Source organism: Barbus barbus (genome assembly GCF_936440315.1).
Source record: "Barbus barbus genome assembly, chromosome: 3".
Classification (NCBI taxonomy): domain Eukaryota; kingdom Metazoa; phylum Chordata; class Actinopteri; order Cypriniformes; family Cyprinidae; genus Barbus; species Barbus barbus.
In genome coordinates, this window is record NC_136731.1 from 6,822,928 (window position 1) to 6,846,006 (window position 23,079).

Sequence of the window (23,079 nt, forward strand, 5' to 3'; positions counted from 1 at the left end):
TCATTTAAAGTAATGTATTCATCTGGTTTTAGCCATGTTTCTGAGCAAATCTAGGTTATTATCATTGACCAAATCGTTTACAAAAAGTGCTTTTGTAGAAAGGGACCTGATATTCAGTAAGCTTGTTTCTCTGTATTGTAAAAAAAAATATTTGTTGAACATCAATTAAATTGTTACTCTTAATTTGGTTTTAGAGAGGATCACAATCTCTATAGTGTGATATCTAGGTGAAGGAGTCTCTGAGAATTAAGTCCTGTGACGTGAGGCGGCTAGCAGACGGTCGGTTTAGCCAGTCTGTCTGCTTCCTGACCTGGGCCCCAGTTAGTCAAGTACGAACTCTAAGACTATGTGCCATATTTTTAGAGAGAAGAGCGGCACCACTCCAGGACGGATGAACACCATCTCTTTTCAACAGGTCAGGTCTGCCCCAAAAACTCGTCCAATGGTCTATAAAACCTATGTTATTCTGCGGGAACCACTTAGACATCCAGCCATTGAGTGACAGCAGTCTGCTATGAATCTCATCACTCCGGTAAGCAGGGAGGAGGCCAGAGCATATTACAGTGTCTGACAGCGTACTTGCAAGTTCACACACCTCTTTAACATTATTTTTAGTGATCTCCGACTAGCAAAGTCGAACATCATTAGCGCCAGCGTGGATAACAATCTTACTGAATTTATGTTTAGCATTAGCCAGCACTTTTAAATTTGTGCTCTGGCTCCCGGTAAACAATGTTTTGTCATGAGGGAGTCATGAGGGAGTACGTTACCCATAAACACTGAAAAGATATTAAGATATTACGACAACATTACTCTAAGGACATCGCAAACTAATTTGTTTCATGAATATGACTTAACCTGATGGAGGACGCGCTCAGTCATTCAGGCAATCTCTGTCTCTTTCTCTCTCGCGCGCGCGCTTGTGTGTGTGCTGTTTAGGCATGTTTTGTGCTGTTGATCATGGTCGTCAACCCTAATAAATAAAACATTCATGCTTGAGTGTTGGCGGTAAATCCAGTGGCGTAGAGTTGTGACGTTCACGAACGAACCGATTCTTTTGAACGGCTCATAAACATGAACGATGGGAGCCGAGTCGCGGCTGGGGGGGAGCCGTTCTTTCTGTCGTTCTTTTTTTTCCTATGCGTGTTTCACACAGATGCACACAAATTAGCTCCTCCGCGAGACAGAACAGTTATAGGGGCCGCTCACATATCGCGTCTTTTACGCGCTCAAGTTCGTTATTTCAAATGGAGACTCGCGGTATGCGCGCTCATAATGGAAGCGTCGCGGTCGCGGTGCGACGCGCTCGTTTTTTCCAGGCGCGTCCGCGCCGCATCGAGATAAAAACATCTCAACTTTTCAGAATGCCGCAAGCGCACCGCAGGTCATGTGACAAGAACCAACCAATCAGCTTCCTCACCTTTTCCGTTACTTTGAAACCTCAGCAGCGTTTTTGAAGTATGGGGTGCACCCAAACACTGCGGCGTTTTTTACTTTTCTTAGTAAATAAATCTTGTAACAGAGTTACAGCAAGTGTTATGTGAATGGCCCCATAGGGGCACGGGCGCACCCAGCGCAGGGGTGCTACTGCCTAACAGCATGATGATTGTTGTGCACGCATCCTTCACATGAGTACTCCAGTGGAAAAAAAACCTGCGTGCCTCTGTCATTGGGTAGGAGCGGAGCCATGACTTGTGCACGCTGCCGTCACATGATGCAATAATCAATATTTAAGAATAATTCAAACTCAGATATTGGTGTGTGATACCTGAGTTTTAATTATTTGACTACAAATCTCACCTCATCATTCCTCCCAGTGATTATTTCCAGGATAAACTGAGATGCCCCCAAGCTGGCTTCTTAAAACTGACTAAATATTTAAAAAGAGCCAAAAGAGCCGTTCTTTTGAACGGCTCTTTGAAAGGAACGGATCGCCAAGATCCGGATCCCCTCAAAGAGCCATAAATCCCATCACTACAGTGGCGAGATATCCCCCACCACTAACTGCAAACTGGGATTTCAGATCTGCCTCCATTTTGTTAGTAACGCCCCAACTTTCAATGATCCAATCAATTCCCGAAGGACGAAATCAAGTCCCGCCCTCTCATTTCAGATGCCGTTTCACTCAGATACACGTCACAGTAGAGAAAAAAAGACAGTCGTAACTTCCGTTTCATGCCGACTTTAAATGTGTTTTTTGGTTGTGAGATAGTAGTTTGCACCAATTCTGTAGAATGGCCCATATAGCCTACTAAAGTCACCCACTTATTTATTTAATTAATATTACTGAAAGTTAAGTCAATTACAACGATTTGAGTGATGTAACTGTTGTCCAATCATGCATATTTTCATACAGTTTTATATTTTGTTTTCGATTTGACACTGTTCGTTTAAATTCCACATTTCAGAATCAGAATCAGAGTGAGCTGTATTGGCCAGGTATGTTTACACATACGAGGAATTTGTTGTAGTGACAGAAGCTCTACAGTGCAACAGAAAGACAGCAACAGGACAGGACACAGACAATAAAAGAATAATATACAAATAGGCAATGTACAAAACACAATATATAATATAGACAATTTGTGTACAGGTCTGATATGTGCAAATTTAAAATGAATAAATAAATAAGTATGTGTGGTGAATAAATAATGTATGATAGAGTTGTGTGCTCTGCATTTATTGTCAAGTGTTCATGAGATGGATTGCCTTCCTGGTCGTTCTGGTTCTCAAAGCTCTGTAGCGTCAACCAGACGGTAACAGTTCAAAGAGGTTGTGTGCTGGATGTGAGGGGTCCAGAGTGATTTTACCAGCCCTTTTGCTCACTCTGGATAAGTACACTTCTTGGAGACTGGGGAGGGTTGCACCAATGATTCACTCAGCAGTCCGGACTACCCTCCGTAGTCTTCTGAGGTCAGATTTGGTAACTGTTCCACCAAGTCCTGTGGCAGGTTGAACTTCCTCAGCTGGCGAAGGAAGTACAGCCTCTGCTGGGCCTTTTTCACAATGGACTCAATTTGATTGTCCCACTTCAGGAGATGGTGGTGCCCAGGAATCTGAATGACTCCACTGCAGTCACAGTGCTGTTCATGATGGTGAGTGGGGGGAGAGCACTCAGTTCAGTTTCTCCTGAAGTCCACTATCATCTCCACAGTTTTGAGCGTGTTGAGCTCCAGGTTGTTAAGACTGCACCAGACAGCCAGCTTCTTAAGCTCCTGTCTGTAAGCAGACTCGTCACCGTCATAGATGAGGCCGATCAGTGTGGTGTCGTCTGCAAACTTCAGGAGCTTGACAGAGGGGTCTTTAGATGTGCAGTCGTTGGTGTAGAGGGAGAAGAGTAGTGGGGAGAGAACGCAGCCCTGAGGAGCTTCAGTGCTGATGGTACGAGTGCTGGATGTGTATTTTCCCAGCCTCACTGGCTGCTGCCTGTCTGTCAGAAAGCTGTTGATCCACTGACAGACGGAGGTGGGGACGGAGAGCTGGGTGAAGGGTGTCTGGGATGATGGTGTTAAAAGCGGAGCTAAAGTCTATGAACAGGATCCTCACATTAGTCCCTGGTCTGTCCAGGTGTTGCAGTATGTAATGCAGTCCCATGTTGACTGCATCATGCACAGACCTGTTTGCTCTGTAGGCAAACTGCAGGACGTCCAGTAAGGGTCCAGTGGAGGCCTTCAGATAAGCCAAAACCAGTCTTTCAAATGATTTCATGGCCACAGACGTTAGAACCACAGGTCTGTAATTTTGGGTTTCTTTAGGATGGGGATGATGGTGAAGCGTTTGAAGCATGAGGGGACATCACATAGCTCCAGTGATCTATTGAAGATCTTTTAAGCTGCCTATTTAAACAAGTATATGAATGATGTTCTACTCTTATGACTAAAAAAATACTAAAAAGTATTTAAATTCTTACGCTATTGTGAGAAAATAATCTAAGTAAATGTGCCGGCGCACTCATCCAAAGCTAACTAAACATGTCAGAATTAAAACCCTATTTTAAACAATGCCACTCAGCCGGGTGTGCCAAAATGCTTGTTTATAAATGTCAGTATTTCATACCAAATAAATAAGCGATTACTTCTTAAAACTGTGGCTGTAGGCCCATTCATATGTACAGGTGTATCTCAATAAATTAGAATGTCATGGAAAAGTTCATTTATTTCAGTAATTCAACTCAAATTGTGAAACTCGTATTAAATAAATTCAGTGCACACAGACTTAAGTAGTTTAAGTCTTTGGTTCTTTTAATTGTGATGATTTAGGCTCACATTTAACAAAAACCCACCAATTCACTATCTCAACAAATTAGAATATGGTGACATGCCAATCAGCTAATCAACTCAAAACACCTGCAAAGGTTTCCTGAGCCTTCAAAATGGTCTCTCAGTTTGGTTGGTGATCTGACAGTTGTCCAGAAGACAACCATTGACACCCTTCACAAGGGAGAGTAAGCCACAAACATTCACTGCCAAAGAAGCTGGCTGTTCACAGAGTGCTGTATCCAAGCATGTTAACAAAGTTGAGTGGAAGGAAAAAGTGTGGATGAAAAAGATGCACAACCAACCGAGAGAACCTCACGCAGCCTTATGAGGATTGTCAAGCAAAATCGATTCAAGAATGTGGGTGAACTTCACAAGGAATGGACTGAGGCTGGGGTCAAGGCATCAAGAGCCACCACACACAGACGTGTCAAGGAATTTGGCTACAGTTGTCATATTCCTCTTGTTAAACCACTCCTGAACCACAGACATGTCAGAGGCGTCTTACCTGGGTTAAGGAGAAGAAGAACTGGACTGTTGCACAGTGGTCCAAAGTCCTCTTTTCAGATGAGAGCAAGTTTTGTATTTCATCTGGAAACCAAGGTCCTAGGAGGAAGGGTGGAGAAGTTCATAGACCAAGTTGCATGAAATCCAATGTTAAGTTTCCACAGTCTGTGATGATTTGGGGTGCAATGTTATCTGCTGGTGTCGGTCCATTGTGTTTTTTGAAAACCAAAGTCACTGCACCCGTTTACCGAGAAATTTTGGAGCACTTCATGCTTCCTTCTGCTGACCAGCTTTTTAAAGATGCTGATTTCATTTTCCAGCAGGATTTTGCACCTGCCCACACTACCAAAAGCACCAAAAGTTGGTTAAATGACCATGGTGTTGGTGTGCTTGACTGGCCAGCAAACTCACCAGACCTGAACCCCATAGAGAATCTGGTATTGTCAAGAGGAAGATGAGAAATGAGACCAAAAAATGCAGATGAGCTGAAGGCCACTGTCAAAGAAACCTGGGCTTCCATACCGCCTCAGCACTGCCACAAACTGATCACCTCCATGCCACGCCGAATTGAGGCAGTAATTAACGCAAAAGGAGCCCCTACCAAGTATTGAGTACATATACAGTAAATTAACATACTTCCCAGAAGGCCAACAATTCACTAAAAAAACAATTCACAAAAAAAAAAAAAATTATTTAATACACGAGTTTCACAATTTGAGTTGAATTACTGAAATAAATGAACTTCTCCTCGACATTCTAATTTATTGAGATGCACCTGTAGTATTTGTAGGGGTTTTTGTGAGGGTCATGGATGCTACTCTGAATAATTTTTTTGCATTCGGTTGAAAATTGGCTTGCTGTATTTACAGATTAGTGATTGAATAGACTGTTATGTGACTATGTATGTGCTATGTGCATAATTTGCAAGTGACTGGGACATGTCCACCTTTCACGGATGTACCCAACCCTATTGTGTGTGTGTGTCTTTGTTACTCAATCAAACAAACAGTGGTCGAGAGCAAAAAATAAATGATTGCAAATAAAAAGTCTTCTTAACACCGTTTTCATTACAAAAATAAAGGATTCTTCAATGAATAAAAAGTAGAAGAATGTTACTTTCTCTGCTTCATCACTCCCCAGTGGCAGCTTAACAGCTCATTAGTTCATGTTAGTGCAATGATGAGAGGGACAAAGCTAGCCGATGCATGCCATTTTACTCTTGCATGCAGATACAATGAACTACACTACTCCTAATACATTTCACTCTGGACTACAACACCCATAGATAGTGGTCTTAAAGTGATAACTCTTATTTCCCCTCTCCTGCAACAAGATGATTCAAAATAGAACTCTGTTCACGTAATTTGAATCGTCTTCACACTGGCTGATTTTGTCAGTCAAAATTTTACTACAAATACAGTGGCTATCCTTTCATATAGATATTGACATGTTAAATTAGTGTTGGATGAATGCTCTGGTGCGCATACATAGAATAAAGCCAGAACTACTGTTCTTTTGAACCGCTAATCCGGACATTCAGAGGCTGCGTAGTGTGCCTAGAAGCATCATCAAAATCTGCTGCTTTGATTTGTGAAGGGAGCTCATGTGGTTTGTTCCTCTGAGCCAAACAGGAATGACTGTTGATGCCTAGTCCCACCATCCATGCCCAGATTAGTTCAAACAATTGTCATCTCAGCCAATAGTAGGGGTAGGAATCACCAAAGGCCGCATGATACGATATTATCACGATACTTGTATCACGATACAATATTATTGTGATTTTAAATATATTGCGATATATTGAAATTTAGTACCTTTTTCCAACTTCAAATTATGTACCCAAAAGAAAACTTTGGCAACATCTGTTTTAACTAAAAAGAAACATTTCTCAGTTTGTTTATCTGACTTCAGTTTTATTGCTGCAGTGCAAAATAGGATTGTCAAATAAACAAACTGACCTGTCATAAATGTTGTATGCACCTGGCAAACTCAATTATTTGTATTACAGTCTAATCTAGTCTCACCTTAATTAAATGTAAACTGTTGTGCTACTACAGGTGTTTTGAACAATGAAACTTGAACTTGTACAAAAAAAGTAATTAAGTTAGGTTAACCGTTAGGTTACACACATTAACAATCAGTAGCTGTCTGTACTGAACAAAAGGGAAACGCTTGCTCTCTAAACATATTGGCATGAAAAAGAGACTAATAAAGAGGGCCGAGATTAAAACTTGCTGTAAAATGCAAACTGTTTTCATTTGTTTTATCTTCATCCGAACAGTTTTCCATTTTGCCACAGTCCATTTTAAATAAGCCTTGGCCCAGAGAAAATGCCTGCGCTTCTGGATCATGTTTAGATATGGCTTCTTTTTTGACCTATAGAGCTGTAGCCGGCAACGGCGAATGGTGCGGTGGATTGTGTTCACCGACGATGTTTTCTGGAAGTATTCCTGAGCCCATGTTGTGATTTCCATTACAGTAGCATTCCTGTATGTGATGCAGTGCCGTCTAAGGGCCCGAAGACCACGGGCATCCAGTATGGTTTTCCGGCCTTGACCCTTACGCACAGAGATTGTTCCAGATTCTCTGAATCTTTGGATGATATTATGCACTGTAGATGATGATAACTTCAAACTCTTTGCAATTTTTCTCTGAAAATTTTCTTCCTTTCTGATATTGCTCCACTATTTTTCTCCACAGCATTGGAGGAATTGGTGATTCTCTTCCCATCTTGACTTCTGAGAGACACTGCCACTCTGAGAGGCTCTTTTTATACCCAGTCATGTTGCCAATTGAACTAATAAGTTGCAAATTGGTCCTCCAGCTGTTCCTTATATGTACATTTAACTTGTCCGGCCTCTTATTGCTACCTGTCCCAACTTTTTTGGAATGTGTAGCTCTCATGAAATCCAAAATGACATTTCAAAATGTCTCACTTTCAACATTTGATATGTTATCTATGTTCTATTGTGAATAAAATATAAGTTTATGAGATTTGTAAATTATTGCATTCCTTTTTTATTCACAATTTGTACAGTGTCCCAACTTTTTTGGAATCGAGTTTGTATTTATTTATTTTTATTTTGGTCACATATTGTAGTTAATGCATGTTGCTTGTCTGTCAGGATCGGGAAAACAAGTATTCGAACTCGCGTCAGTCACGTCAAATACTGAATTAACAAGACCCTGTACTTACCCACGACACCACTCTTTCGGGGAATTTAATCTGATTTTCTATGTGTAAACGGCCTTTGCATTTTGTTTATTTTGAATTTAATTTAATGTATATTTAATTACATTACTTACAGATTATAGCTTCATGGTAAAGGCCCAGTTCAGCCTCTGTGTGGAACCAAACATGTCCAGTGGGCAAGTCCTATTAGCAGATTTGTTATTTGGTGTGAAATTCACTCGCTCAGCGAGAGACAGTGACTGAAAGAGTGAGTTGACAACCCTGATGCTAGTACTATTCTAGCAACTTTAGCACTTCATTAGCATGTTTCTAGCATGATTAGCATGCTTTTGAATATCGCTAGTATGTTTAAAGCATAAGGTAATGTTGTTTTATCTTGAGTATCTTCAGGATAATATATCTTGTTTTTATAATCAGTGGAAACAAAAATCATGATTGAAAATAAAATTGGATTTTGTGTTTGTTTACTGATTGAATGTGACACTGTGTTTGTTTTATAGTGTGGATCATGGAGAAGAGTCCAGGATTAAAGCAGGACTACACAAATGTACGTCTACACACACACACAGTCACACACTTACACTCACACATACACACACTCCCACATACTCTCTCTCTCTCTCTCTCTCTCTCTCACACACACACTCAATGTTTTTGTGCTTTAGAAGGACTTTGATGGATGGTGTTAGTAGGATGGTGGTTTAAGGTGACACACCTTTCCCAGTAAAACGATCAAAATTATGTTTTAATCTAAAGAACACAAATCTGTCTTATAATTTTCTTTATACACCATAGAACGGATAATATAAGTACTTGGTATTGAGAAACACGCGCAAACCTAACTTTATGTCACCAGACTATTTGCCTAATCTTCTCAGTACTTTAGACTGCGATGTAAACGCAGACAGCAACAGGTCTGGGGGAAAAAACATGCGTAGGCTACGTATATGTGGGGCGGATCTATCAAAATAGGGGCGTGTTTGTTTTGGTGATTTCAAATATCAACATTGGCTTCCAGAAATAGTTTACCCTGCCTTTAAAGGGGTCATATGATGCTTTTTTAAAGATCATTATTTTGTGTATTTAGTGTGAAGATATATGCTGACATGTTTTATTGCCGGTCTGCCAGTAAAATACCAGTTAGCACAGCTTTACTCGGAAAGTGTGCAAGTTACATTAAAATAATACATACAAGACAATGAATAAAAGTCTATACATGCATTTTAACGTATACCTACCCATTTAACACCCTCTTTAGGACTTTCACGATAATATGGCAATATGACATTTTGGAGGTACACAATGACTAGTTTCAGCCTCAGACGTCACGCCACTGAACGTTGGCTAAACGTCTGATGCATATGGCACACTTGTCTGGAAACACTTCAGGAGTTTCGAAATCGTCATTGGATTGATTGAATTATACAGGATTTCCGGGAGACGTGTGTGTCTTTAATGTTCCGCCCGGAAACAAAGATGCCGTGATGCCAAGCCCACTCACGAAAAAAGAAAGCCGTCGTGTTTACAACTGTGACGACAAGCGCTTGTCAGGATCAACTAAACGCTTGATTTTCATAAGTATGTGAAATATTTAAAGTTTGCGGAATAGAATCTTTAAAATATGTCTGAGAGTTTTACAACAGTCTGTTATTGTGGCGACATTTCCACACCCCTAAACATGACGCGGCACAAAATGAAATGTGATTGACTGCTTTACCTGTCAGTCATATGGCCTCTTGGGCAGGCCTTGGCCATTCAAAGTAGCCAAAGTTCCCAGAGCTTCAGCCGTCAGTCTGAAGGTCTGGCTACGCGAGACTACACAAGGACAGTCATGCCCCTCCTGAAATGTTCCCGTCTATTACATAATTGGGATTTATAGGGTCTGAGCACACTCATTTTACAATACACGAAGCATGTCAGTTCTCTGGATTACAGGGACCAGTGTCTTATACAGGCAGATGACCATAAACAACACACAGACATGTCAATATGCGTACGGATCAATGTGCAAGCTTTTATTTAGAAACATAGTCAAACACAGGCAGGGTCAAACATCAGTAAACAGATAAGTTGAGGGCAAGACACAAGAGTATTCCAAGAGCATGCGTGGGTCGTCGATTGGCAAATAATATCCAAAGGGCTTGACAAGAGGGGTAATCAGAGCACACAAGCAATAGTACAAGCAGGGGCGAACAGAGTCCAAACGGCAAGACGATAGGGCAATCCAAAAATACAAAAGCAAGAATCAAAACACAGGTAAACAGCCCAGCCAACATTTCCACATGGGCCCCATGTGGGTTTTGTCCACTTGGGCCCCATTTGTGTTAGCCCATAGGGGCACATGATGGCTCCATAGTGGGCTCTAAGTGGGGCCCATGTAGATTTTCATTATATGGGCCCAAATGGGACGCACATACCAAAACAATCAGCAATCAGCAGTAAGGGGTGTGTCTACTCGTGATGTGGAGGAGAGAGCGCTCAGTGAACAGCCGAGCCGAGCGACAGAAAGATAGAGATGGACAATCACTGCGGATAGATAAGGCAAGAAGTAGGACCCGTGTAAATATCGGATCAGCTTTCCAGCACTCAAGAACTCAAGGAGCGGAAGGCCTGCGATCGGACGCCGAGGTTGCTTTGGTTCTTCTCGATAGGTGAATACACTGCGTCTACACCAGACGCACTGCGACGCAACAGCTAAAGCCTGCCTACACTGGACACGTGTATTTCAGCTGAGAATGTAGTTGTTTAAAACTCAAATATGCGGTTTATTTATAAAAACAGCGCCTATTTGAAAATGCGCTTCGCCAATTTCGGAGACGTGAGCTCCATGCAATCAGCGGGCGCTCAGTGCTCATGTATCCCGAAGAGAGGAGCATAACCTCGGCTCGTCCTTCTGACATTTGCCGCTGGCTCTGATGTCTCTATTAGTGGATAAACATAAGATATAATTTGTTTTGGATAAATGTAACAGGTAATATTTGGTCTTTATTCTATTGTTCTATTAAAATGTTTAAATGAAAACGAAAAGAGGCAGTGGTGTTTGATATATTTCGTCTGTAAATACAGTGAGGAAGATTGTAGTACCTACCCATTTAACACCCTCTTAGGACTTTCGCCTTCACGACGAGTCTCTCTGCCGGTCCGCCAGCCGCATCACATTGATCAAAATATCCAGTTAGATAAAAGCAGCAGTAACCCGGCTAATATAAAATTAAATATAAATCTTACCTTGATAGATTAGGCCTAGAGTTTATTCATTGACATGCAGGTGCCCGTGTTTGAGTGTTACGAAATACGAATCAGGCCTCTGTGCCCCTCTCTGATCACCACCGGAGGGCACCCTCTCCGGATTACTAGTTTTCAGACTTAATTTCCCATACACCCCATGCCTGGGACTGATTAGTTCACAGGTGTTTCCCCTTAACCAGCCTATTTAAACTGCCACGGGACTCTTGTCATTTGTGAAGTCTTGTTTTGCCACAGCTAACATTTCTGAGCGTTTATCTCCTGTTGTTTGATTTTCCCTGTGTATGATCTTGGACTGTTCCACCACTCGTGATTCTCTGCCGCCTGCCTTTGTGACTCTGCTATTGCATCATATCATCCTCTGTGCCCTGTTTGCCGCCTGCCCCGACTCTAGCCTGGTTATTGTTTACTCTATCTCTGACGCCGTTGATCGACCCCTGCTTGTTTGACTGCGAGACTGTTTTAATAAAGCTGCAAATGGATCCACATGCCTCTGACCCATCATTACATTTAGTGAGTGGCAAACCCGTTTTTTTGTTTTTTTTCAATGGGAAGGTGGGAAGACATGCACGTCAATCTTCGCATGATACAATGACTGCATAACACAAGTGATTTTAGATTATAAGAATTTTTTTTTTTTTGAGTAGGCCTACTTTTTTGGAGATGCTTATAAATAAATAAAATGAAACTATTCCTAAAGTAAATGGTCTTGGATTGTTCTAGCCTATATACAGTACATTATGATATAATCCTTTAAAAACACATGCGATACTTCAAATTGATTAAATTTATTCAATTGTTAGGGTTATGTAGTTTCCCATAATTGCATAAAAATAAATCAACTGCAAAAAACAAAATTGTTGTAACTATAAATATAGCCTAATATAACCCAAATTTGGCCCATATGGGACCCACAAATAAACAATAATGGGCAACCTAACTGGGGCCCACAGTTTTATCCAAGCTGGGGCCCACATTCAGCCCATCAAAGTGCCCACTCTGAGCCCATGCCAAGTTGACGCCCAAATAGCCCAGAAAAATCCCACGTGGGGCCCATATGGACATGTTGGCAGGGAGGCTAGGCAAGACTAAGACTATGAAACTAGGAGTGGCTCTACGTAAAGTAGCTATCAGCTATGACTGCGATAAATGTCAAACAATACTCAGCGATCGGACTGAGGAGGTTCATGGCTTAAGGCGTGTGATGGGAATAAGCTATGTAATCAGTGCAATCAGCTGTGTGTGTGTCATCAATGCAATGGATGATGGGAACTGTTGTACGAGGTGTAGTGCAACAGTAGTGTAGTGCAAGAGCCCATGTGGTGAGCGGGTGACCTCTGGTGGTGAGTGAACTGACGTTCATAGACCGGATTCGTGACACTAAGGTGATTAACCTGTTAACCCGCAGCAGGACGCCAGCGCACCTAACGCTCTTTGTTTGCATGTGTCATTGTTTTCGAATAGAATAAATGAAACGGGACAACGGGACCGATCGCTGTTTTTCGATGGAAAGCTTATAAGGAATGTATTTGCTACATTTGTGTAAGCAGTACACATCAAAACATGCAGAATAAAAAAGCACTACGTACCATTATCATTGTAATAACGAGCCACAAACGCGTCCACTGCTGAAATCCCGGTTTAGTTAGAAAGATAAGGGTACACAGATCAACATCCCAGCGAGCACTTTTAGTCCAGCGAAACAATAACGTTGTAATAAAGATGAATATTCCTTTGTTTACATTTCTTCAGGAGAGTTATTGTTCGTGTCCGTTATAGAATAAATTACACTCAAAAACAGCATCTTGGTGGTAAAAAAAACAACATGGTGTTGCAGCATACAGTTTTACAAACAGAATGAGACTGTCCACGGAAAAAAAAAGTATTTTTTTAAGCGGAGTAAGCGGAAGTAAGTAAGCCGAATTTAGTTTATTTCAATTTGGCGCTCTCTCGTGACAGCGCGTGACGCACACTGTGACGCAGCTGTCATCTGAGGGGGGTGTAACTTTCTGAGGGGGGTTTAACTTAGCGATCTGCTTTCTCCACAAAATAAAGCTTTTTCTTTTTTTTTCAACATTTTTTCATATGTGTGTGTTGTGTGGGGAATGTGGCTGTATCTGCATGATTATCATCTGTATGGACATGTAACATAGTCGGGACACAGAGGTAAGTAAAATCACACAAACGTTTATTGAACAGGTTGGAGTATATGAGCTGTGCAGAAGTGACTTGAGGTGAGTAGATGATATCTGGATGAATATACGGGTGATGGATATGGCAGATGATCGGAATGTCCTTTATCCACAGATATGGAGATCAATGGAGACAAGGGGATCTTCGGGAGCACACTGACCACGGGGACAGACGATCTGGTAGGAGAGGAGAACACAAGGAGCAGAAACAGGAGGTAAGGATCAAAGGGTAAGTATCGTAAAGCATATACTCAGTGTAAGCTTTGCAGGAGTAGAGTCCACGTCGTAGATACGAGATCGGACACTGAGGGGAATGTGGAGTGTACTTATATAGGTGGCTTGATGACTGTGGTGATGAGGTGCAGGTGATCGTGATTAGAATTCAGGTGAAGCGGATCATTGTGATTGTCTGAGGGGAGAGCCTGGCCGATCCGTGACAGTATCCCCCTCTCCACGGCCCGCTCCTGAGGGCCGACCCGGGCCGACCCAGGCATTGTGGTGGTCTACCTCGGCCTCGGGGAGCTGGACAATCGGGGTGAGCCGTGTGAAATTCCTCCAGGAGTGTTGGATCCAGAATGTCCTCTCTGGGAACCCATGACCGTTCTTCAGGGCCATACCCTTCCCAGTCAACGAGATAATCCAGTTTACCACCACGGCGCCGTGATTCCAAGATCTCCTTCACCCTGTAGACGACACCTTCTAGGATGAGAGGGAGAGGGGGTTCCTCTGTCTGGCCAGGCTCTAAAGAAACAGAGGGAGAGAAGTGTTTTAGTAGTGGGAAGGTGGGATGAATTCTGTAGTGTGAGGGTAACTGGAGCTTATACGTGACAGAGTTGATCTGTTCCAGAATGGTGAAGGGGCCAACAAATCTGGGACTGAGTTTCCGACATGCCAGGCGCAACCTGATGTACCGGGTAGGCAGCCATACTTTCTGCCCTGGTTGGTATATGGGAGTAGCAGATCGTCGAACGTCGGCTGCCATCCTCTGTCTGCGCACTGCCTGCAGCAGCTGGTGGTGTGCTGCGTCCCAGACTCTCTCGCTCTCTCTGAACCAGTAGTCAACTGCAGGGACATCTGAGGGTTACCCAGACCAGGGAAACAGGGGGACTGGAAACTGAGCACGCACTGGAAGGGAGTGAGTCCAGTAGAGCTCTGGCGGAGGGAGTTTTTGGGCGTAGCCCAGGAACTGGTTCCAAGAGTTCTGGTGGTCATGGCAGAAGGTTCTCAGGAAGCGCCCCACTTCCTGGATCTTTTGCTCGGTCTGCCCATTCGACTGTGGATGGTAGCCTGAGGAAAGGCTTACGGTCACACCTAGGAATGAGAAGAATGCTTTCCAGACTCTTGAAATGAATTGGGGACCTCTATCCGACATGATGTCTTCGGGGAGACCATAATTTCTGAAGACTTGATTGAACAGGAGTTCCGCTGTTTGGAGAGTGGTAGGAAGGCCTGTGAGAGGTACAAGACAACATAATTTTGAGAATCGATCGATGATGTCTAAAATGCAGGTGTTACCATTGGAGACAGGCAGGTCCATGATGAAATCTACCCCTAGGTGTGACCAAGGACGGTTGGGTATGTGTAATGGACAGAGTTTACCGGTGGGGAGATGACGGGAGCTCTTGGAGATGGCGCAGTCGGGGCAGCCTTGCATGAACCTTCTCACATCCTTAGCCATATTTGGCCACCAGAAGCGATCTCGTAGCAGCGAGAGAGTGGTGTTGACCCCTGGATGGCCAGTACCTAGGGAGCTATGAGTGGTATGGATGAGAGGAGTATGTTGAGATCTAGGAACGTATTGGTGATCAGGGGGACAGCCCGGCGGATTGGCTAGAGGCGTGGTGGAGGCAACTGTGGGTGAAGTCCACTGAATGGGGCTAGCAATGATCTTGGAAGGCAGTATCTTCTCGGGTTCCTCCGAGCTCTCCTCAGGAGTATAAAGGCGGGATACGGCATCGGTCTTAACATTTCTACGGCCTGGGCGGTAGGAAATTTTAAATTGAAACCGGGTAAAAAAAGAGCCCACCTGGCCTGACGAAGGTTCAATCGTTTGGCCTCTCGGAGATACTGCAGGTTTTTATGGTCTGTATAGGTCCTTCTCAAAAAATTAGCATATTGTGATAAAGTTCATTATTTTCTGTAATGTACTGATAAACATTAGACTTTCATATATTTTAGATTCATTACACACAACTGAAGTAATTCAAGCCTTTTATTGTTTTAATATTGATGATTTTGGCATACAGCTCATGAAAACCCAAAATTCCTATCTCAAAAAATTAGCATATCATGAAAAGGTTCTCTAAACGAGCTATTAACCTAATCATCTGAATCAACTAATTAACTCTACACACCTGCAAAAGATTCCTGAGGCTTTTAAAAACTCCCAGCCTGGTTCATTACTCAAAACCGCAATCATGGGTAAGACTGCTGTCCAGAAGGCCATCATTGACACCCTCAAGCAAGAGGGTAAGACACAGAAAGAAATTTCTGAACGAATAGACTGTTCCCAGAGTGCTGTATCAAGGCACCTCAGTGGGAAGTCTGTGGGAAGGAAAAAGTGTGGCAGAAAACGCAGCACAACGAGAAGAGGTGACCGGACCCTGAGGAAGATTGTGGAGAAGGACCGATTCCAGACCTTGGGGGACCTGCGGAAGCAGTGGACTGAGTCTGGAGTAGAAACATCCAGAGCCACCGTGTACAGGCGTGTGCAGGAAATGGGCTACAGGTGCCGCATTCCCCAGGTCAAGCCACTTTTGAACCAGAAACCGCGGCAGAAGCGCCTGACCTGGGCTACAGAGAAGCAGCACTGGACTGTTGCTCAGTGGTCCAAAGCAAATTTTGCATGTCATTCGGAAATTAAGGTGCCAGAGTCTGGAGGAAGACTGGGGAGAGGGAAATGCCAAAATGCCTGAAGTCCAGTGTCAAGTACCCACAGTCAGTGATGGTCTGGGGTGCCATGTCAGCTGCTGGTGTTGGTCCACTGTGTTTTATCAAGGGCAGGGTCAATGCAGCTAGCTATCAGGAGATTTTGGAGCACTTCATGCTTCCATCTGCTGAAAAGCTTTATGGAGATGAAGATTTCATTTTTCAGCACGACCTGGCACCTGCTCACAGTGCCAAAACCACTGGTAAATGGTTTACTGACCATGGTATTACTGTGCTCAATTGGCCTGCCAACTCTCCTGACCTGAACCCCATAGAGAATCTGTGGGATATTGTGAAGAGAAAGTTGAGAGACGCAAGACCCAACACTCTGGATGAGCTTAAGGCCGCTATCGAAGCATCCTGGGCCTCCATAACCCCTCAGCAGTGCCACAGGCTGATTGCCTCCATGCCACGCCGCATTGAAGCAGTCATTTCTGCAAAAGGATTCCCGACCAAGTATTGAGTGCATAACTGAACATAATTATTTGAAGGTTGACTTTTTTTTTGTATTAAAAACACTTTTCTTTTATTGGTCGGATGAAATATGCTAATTTTTTGAGATAGGAATTTTGGGTTTTCATGAGCTGTATGCCAAAATCATCAATATTAAAACAATAAAAGGCTTGAATTACTTCAGTTGTGTGTAATTAATCTAAAATATATGAAAGTCTAATGTTTATCAGTACATTACAGAAAATAATGAACTTTATCACAATATGCTAATTTTTTGAGAAGGACCTGTATATAAGTGGAATTTGTCCTTTATCCACAGATATGGAGATCAATGGAGACAAGGGGATCTTCAGGAGCACGGAGACAGACGATCTGGTAGGAGAGGAGAACACAAGGAGCAGAAACAGGAGGTAAGGATCAAAGGGTAAGTATTGTAAGGCATATACTCAGTGTAAGCTTTGCAGGAGTAGAGTCCACGTCATAGATACGAGATAGGACACTGAGAGGAATGTGGAGTGTACTTATATAGGTGGCTTGATGACTGGTGATGAGGTGCAGGTGATCGTGATTAGAATTCAGGTGAAGCGGATCGTTGTGATTGTCGAGGGAGAGCCTGGCCGATTCGTGACAGGACACACATTAGTGTGTTTATTACCGACTATATGGCGGCTATCAAAGTAATAGCTGTCAATGGTCAACTATTATTGATTTATATGGCCCATCTGTTTGATTATCATCTGTATGGACACACATCAGCATGTGATTACTGACTGTATGACCATGTCTGCCAAAAAGAAGTTTATGTCTGGCAATCAGAATATATACTTCAGTATACATACTACACACAAAGCAATTTTTTTCTTTTTTATTACTCAAATAATTATTTTTGTATTTTTTAGTGTTCAAATAAATCACTTATATGATGTCTAAAATTATGTCTGTTGTTTTATAATTGAAAAACTGAAGGAATATGTATAATGACTAAAATAGTTTGTATAATTCTGCAATACATTTGGTGGTTATTTTTCCTCAAACAGGGGGGCTGGGGGGACTATAAATATTTTCAGTGAAAACAAAGTAGGAATCAAATTTTTCATGGTATCTTCTTCAAATGTTAAATATAAACTCATGAGACACGTGGCTTTCAACCCATTACTTTTCTGGATTGCTCCAGGACTTAGTTCATGTATTTGTATATGAAATAAAAAAACATTCAGTGTGGAAAAATATTTTTCAAGGCACGTCAGTGTCTATAACTTTTTATCTTTTTGAGCATTATCAACTCTGGATGATGGATAGTAAAGCCCAGAGTGTCTTCTTTCCAAAGATACCTACATTTTGTGTGTAGCACACTTTGTCAGAAACTGTTACCATTTTAATTTAGGTAGGTCATTTTCACCTGTGAGGCCCACAATGGGGAGCACGGGTTAACAGGTTAAAGATCCCGGATCTTAAACACATTACACAACAGAACTTACAACATTATAGGGACCAATGTGCTTTAGAAGTACTTTAATTACAATGTAAAATAGTAACAAAATTGTTTTTCTTTTTTTTTTACAATGCATTACAAGCATCGCATAACATTTTAGGGAAATAGGGGGAAAAATTACATCCACAAACTTAAAAGCATGGTCAATAAAAACAGCTATAAAATCTAAAAGAAAAAAAAGAAGCATACCATATAGTTATTTGTTGATTTGGGATTATTTAAATAAGCATGCATATTATTCAATTAAAACTCAGGGCTTAAAGTTCTCTGGCACCGTGTTGGATCTCTGGGTGGCTGCGGGAAAAAAAAAATCTTACATTTAAAAAAAACTTGTTGTTTATCACTTTCGAGTCCACGAGTTTGCCTACCGATGATATGAGAGGAGCATAGCTTTCACACTCAACCAAACTAACACTACTAGCCAATCAAGATTTTTTTCTCCTTGTAAACATGACACGCATGTAATAGTATCATAGCGCCCGTTTCAGAGTCGCAGCCCTGACGAACGGAGAAGTGTGACACGTTGAAAAAGCTGCGAGGCGCAACGGTCAAAGATGTCCATCTAGCGCATATTTAGATAGAAAAAACTAATTAAAAAGCAGCAGAGCTTTGTACACAGCTCAGAGTAATCATGTCATCTCCATAAGAACGATGATTACCAGAACAAGTCTACCGGGATTTTTTAAAAGGTCCTGTTCATGATCTCTTAATGGTAACTTACTGGTAATTTATCAGTAAATACTGTATGTGTGAAAGGGGCTAAACTCTTCCTCTGCATATGCTGTGAATTTAAATTGCTCATCTGGGAAAACAGTGTTCATTTATCTCACTAGATTTGTAATATAAATCATTTATAAACCTTTGCCAACACAGGATCAATTTTCTAAATCTGCCATGAATTGTACATCGCGATTTCAAAATAAAAGATTCTGAGTTTGCATGTGGCCAAATATTAAAATTGAATGGATTTAAACATCGTTTAATCACGCTGTAAAGTGAAACATCACCAGGCCATTGGCGCCCTCTGCAGGTATTTGTTATAATATATCATGTACTTAAGTTGGGTATGTTCTTATTATGTATAGGCATATTACATTATGTATTTTAACAGTGTAATTACTTGGTTTTGCATAATGCAGCCCAAATGTTCACGCAAAGAAAGAAGGCGTGGTTCCAGTAACCGCAGTAGTGTTGATGCAGCCATGACAGGGAGACTGTGTTTCTAGGTGAAAGCAAAAACACTTTATTTGGCCTGCGAAAGTAGATGCATTTAGGATTACTTACAACAGAACAGAACAGCAACGCATTTTCGTGAACCTAGGAGAGGAGGTAATTCTGACTTTGCTATGACAATCTGGCGCTTCTGAATCAGCAACTGTATGTTTTGCGCATCGTGTATGTGTTTGTGTGTGTGTGCCTGTGTGAGAGAGAGTCACAGCACAGCTTCGTTTGTTTGTTTGTTTTTGTGTGTGTGTGTGTGTGTGTGTGTGTGTGTGCTCGCGTGTGTGAGAGAGGGAGAAACAGTCACATAACCACGGCTTGTGTGCAAATACACACAAGCATCATCACGGTGTCTGTCACGTGACTCTTTTCTCCTCTCGGGCTGGAACTGATGCTAAAACTAAGGACATTATTTACTGTCTTTCTTTACTATCATTTTGAAAGCTGAAGCTTGCGATTATGAAAAGGGGTGTTACATTTCTGACACAGCTTGTGGTGTTTGGCCAATCACAATGCACTGTGTCAGTTGGCCAATCAGAGTAGACTGCGCTTGTCTTAAGGAGGGACTTTGTAGAAAACGAAGCGTTTGAGAGAGGCGGGGCACAGATTACCTACAATAATGAACAGTATTTGAAAAATAATATGTTTTTGAACCTGAAAAGATTTGTCGGACTGAACGAAAAAATAACATTCGCATTTTTGGTGCGCGAATGTTTGCGATCTATGTGGAAGCATCCATAGGAAGCTGTTGTTTTATTCCAGCACGTCATCGCGTGTGAAATTCGTTTAGCTTTTTCTCGCTCAGTGTGGAAAGACCTTTAGATGATGTATGATGACGTGTGACAGTATATTAGTGATGTCCCAATTCTTACGGCTAGGTCAAGGGGTATAAAATAGAATTGGGATTGGGCCTTAATTCCTCACTAGGGTGACCACCTGGCAATAGATCTGTTGCGAGACAGTAGATGTGATTTTGTGGAACACGTGTGAGACAGATTTTCTATTGTTATGCTATGTAAATACTGATTTACAACCATTGTCATATGTACTTGTTTATGTTTCTGTGTGTGCATATGTAAGTGAAAGAAAGTACGTCCGTTTTGTGTGAGAGTGAAGAGAATCCACTCGCGAGAAAGGATATTTGCATTACAACAATGCACTCTGGACATTTGTCATTAAAATAACGCCATAGAAACCGCCTCAAACGAACTATTAAAATAAGAAGAAAGTCATGTCTGAAAGCAGCGTAAATTTTTTTTAATTGGTTAAAATGAATGGGGAATATCACATTTTTCCATTGTGGGGCTGGTCCCCACAATGTCAAAAATTTCAGGTTTTACTATCCTTGTGGGGCATTTGGTCCCCATAATGTAGCATAAACAAGTACACACACACACACACACACACAGTTGTTGTGTTATAAATGTTTCTCTTTTTGTCTTCAGATGCCTGTTCTCTCACACTGGATCTAAACACAATAAACACTCAACTCCGGCTGTCTGAGAACAACAGAAAGGTGGAACATATGAGAGAGTCGTATTACCCGTATCCTGATCATCCAGACAGATTTGATGTGTGGCAGGTGTTGTGTAGAGAGAGCGTGTGTAGACGCTGTTACTGGGAGGTTGAGTGGAGTGGGAGTTTTGGTGTGTTAATATCAGTGTCATATAAGAGCATCAGCAGGAAGGGAGAGGGTGATGAGTGTGCATTTGGATATAATGATCAGTCCTGGAGTTTGGTCTGCTCTCGTGACGGTTACTCATTCAGACACAATAACATAAAGTCTCCTCTCCCTGTAAAGCTTACTAGCTGTCGTAGAGTAGGAGTGTTTGTGGATCACAGTGCAGGAACTCTGTCCTTCTACAGCGTCTCTGACACAATGAGCCTCATCCACACAGAACAGACCACATTCACTCAGACCCTCTATCCTGGGTTTTATGTTAGTCTTGATTCATCAGTGAAACTGTGTTGATGAATCAGAATAGATTAACTACAGATTCTACCCATAATGCTTTGAGCTGCATGATAAATCAGTAACAGTGAGATGTTATAGAGTCTCTAATTTTCTCTTCATTATATTAATACTGCAGCTGAACTTCTGACAGTGAAATAACATGCCAGAATAAATGTGTGTGATAAATCCTCAAGTAGAGAATAAAATGTGTGTGTATGTGTCCGTCTGAGTGACCATGTGTTTCTGTGCTTTTCTCAACCTTCATTTCGCCACCTTGGTATTATAAAGTTCTATATGCATTCTGAGCAGTTTTGAGATATTGAGCTTCAAAGTTTTTGCATTCCATAGACTTCTGTAGATAGAACCCTTTTTGTTTTCTAAAAAAGGCCCAAAATGTACAAAGCTTACAAAAGAAACATCACATAATGTAAGTTGTCACAGAATAAGAATATGTGAATAGCTCCATTTTGACAAAAATGTCAGCTAGAACCTTATAATTCCAAGGTGACGATTTGTCTTGATGGCATTACTGTAATGTAGTTTTTATTGGACTGACACATCAATCTTTTGTATTATTACTATCAAAACTACCTTTTGTTGAAAATTACCTTTCACGAACATGTCATTCTTATATTTTATAATTTTTTTCTGTATTGTTGTGCACAAATAATAAAACACAAATGTCAGATCAGCTTGAGCTCATATTTGAGTTGATGATAAATATGTGAAATATCTGAATGCTGTATGTATCATCACCTGCACTGTGAAATATAACCAATAGCTCACAAGAGCCAAATGAGCTTCAGGAGAGTTACTGGACATTAGAAGAGAGAAACAACATCAGCACAAGCTCAAAGTAAGGAGAAAGAGCTGAAAGTATAGAGCAGACGCTGTGGAGTTGAGCAGTGATGCGATCGCAGTTTCATTACACACGCTAGATACTGTTGCCTGCTTTTGTTGTCTGCTAATAGACCACATTAGCCCTTGTTGTATTGTCTAACATATTGCTATTGTTTGATACATGTATGCTTATCATTACTGTCATTGGCATTTACAGTAATTACCCAATAATGTTGGAGATCCTATAGTTTGTTCCTTGCAAATTCATATTACTGTCTGAGATATGATACAGTAACCTAGGGTTTCTGTATCTGGCAGGTCAAATTCATAGCCATTAAAATGTTACTCCACTTTTTGTCAAAATTACTGATCATAATGTTGAATAAAGGGACACGCATGACAATTCAGCCCCTCTTTTTCTATTTTATAAAGCATATTGGCATCTTTACACCATGGTCTCAAAATCAGTCTCGGAGGGAGAGGGGGGTTTCCATTCCCCTAATGCTGGGGTTTTCAGACCTGTCTTACAGGAGGCTTCATCTTGCACACCTGATTCAATTCAGCAGCTCATCTAGGACAGGTTTGCAAAGCCCAGCCAAACCAGTGCACTCTCAACACCCATGTCAGCTTTTAAAAGTGTGTCGTAACTGATGAGTTTGAATCAGTGTTTGGTGTGCTCCAGGAAAGTGTTTTGGGAACCACGGTGTCAATTTATGAATTGAAAAATCAATGTCCAATATCCTCAAAATTATTTGAAATTAAAAGAAGGGCAGCTAACTACATTCTTCAAAGCAAGT

The 23,079-nt window shown here is 41.6% G+C and overlaps 1 protein-coding gene across 1 annotated transcript in view; it reads left to right on the plus strand.

Annotated features, from left to right (window-relative positions):
* The window catches only part of LOC306854958 (NACHT, LRR and PYD domains-containing protein 12-like), a 70,274-nt gene extending 47,591 nt beyond the window's left edge, over positions 1 to 22,683 (plus strand). Inside the window, exons 10-11 of the mRNA XM_079393279.1 lie at positions 8,457 to 8,503; positions 20,934 to 22,683. Of these exons, the coding sequence (XP_079249405.1) occupies positions 8,457 to 8,503; positions 20,934 to 21,460 (574 nt within the window). The 3' untranslated portion in view covers positions 21,461 to 22,683. The remainder of the gene's footprint in view (positions 1 to 8,456; positions 8,504 to 20,933) is intronic.
* The last annotated feature ends 396 nt before the right edge of the window (positions 22,684 to 23,079 follow it).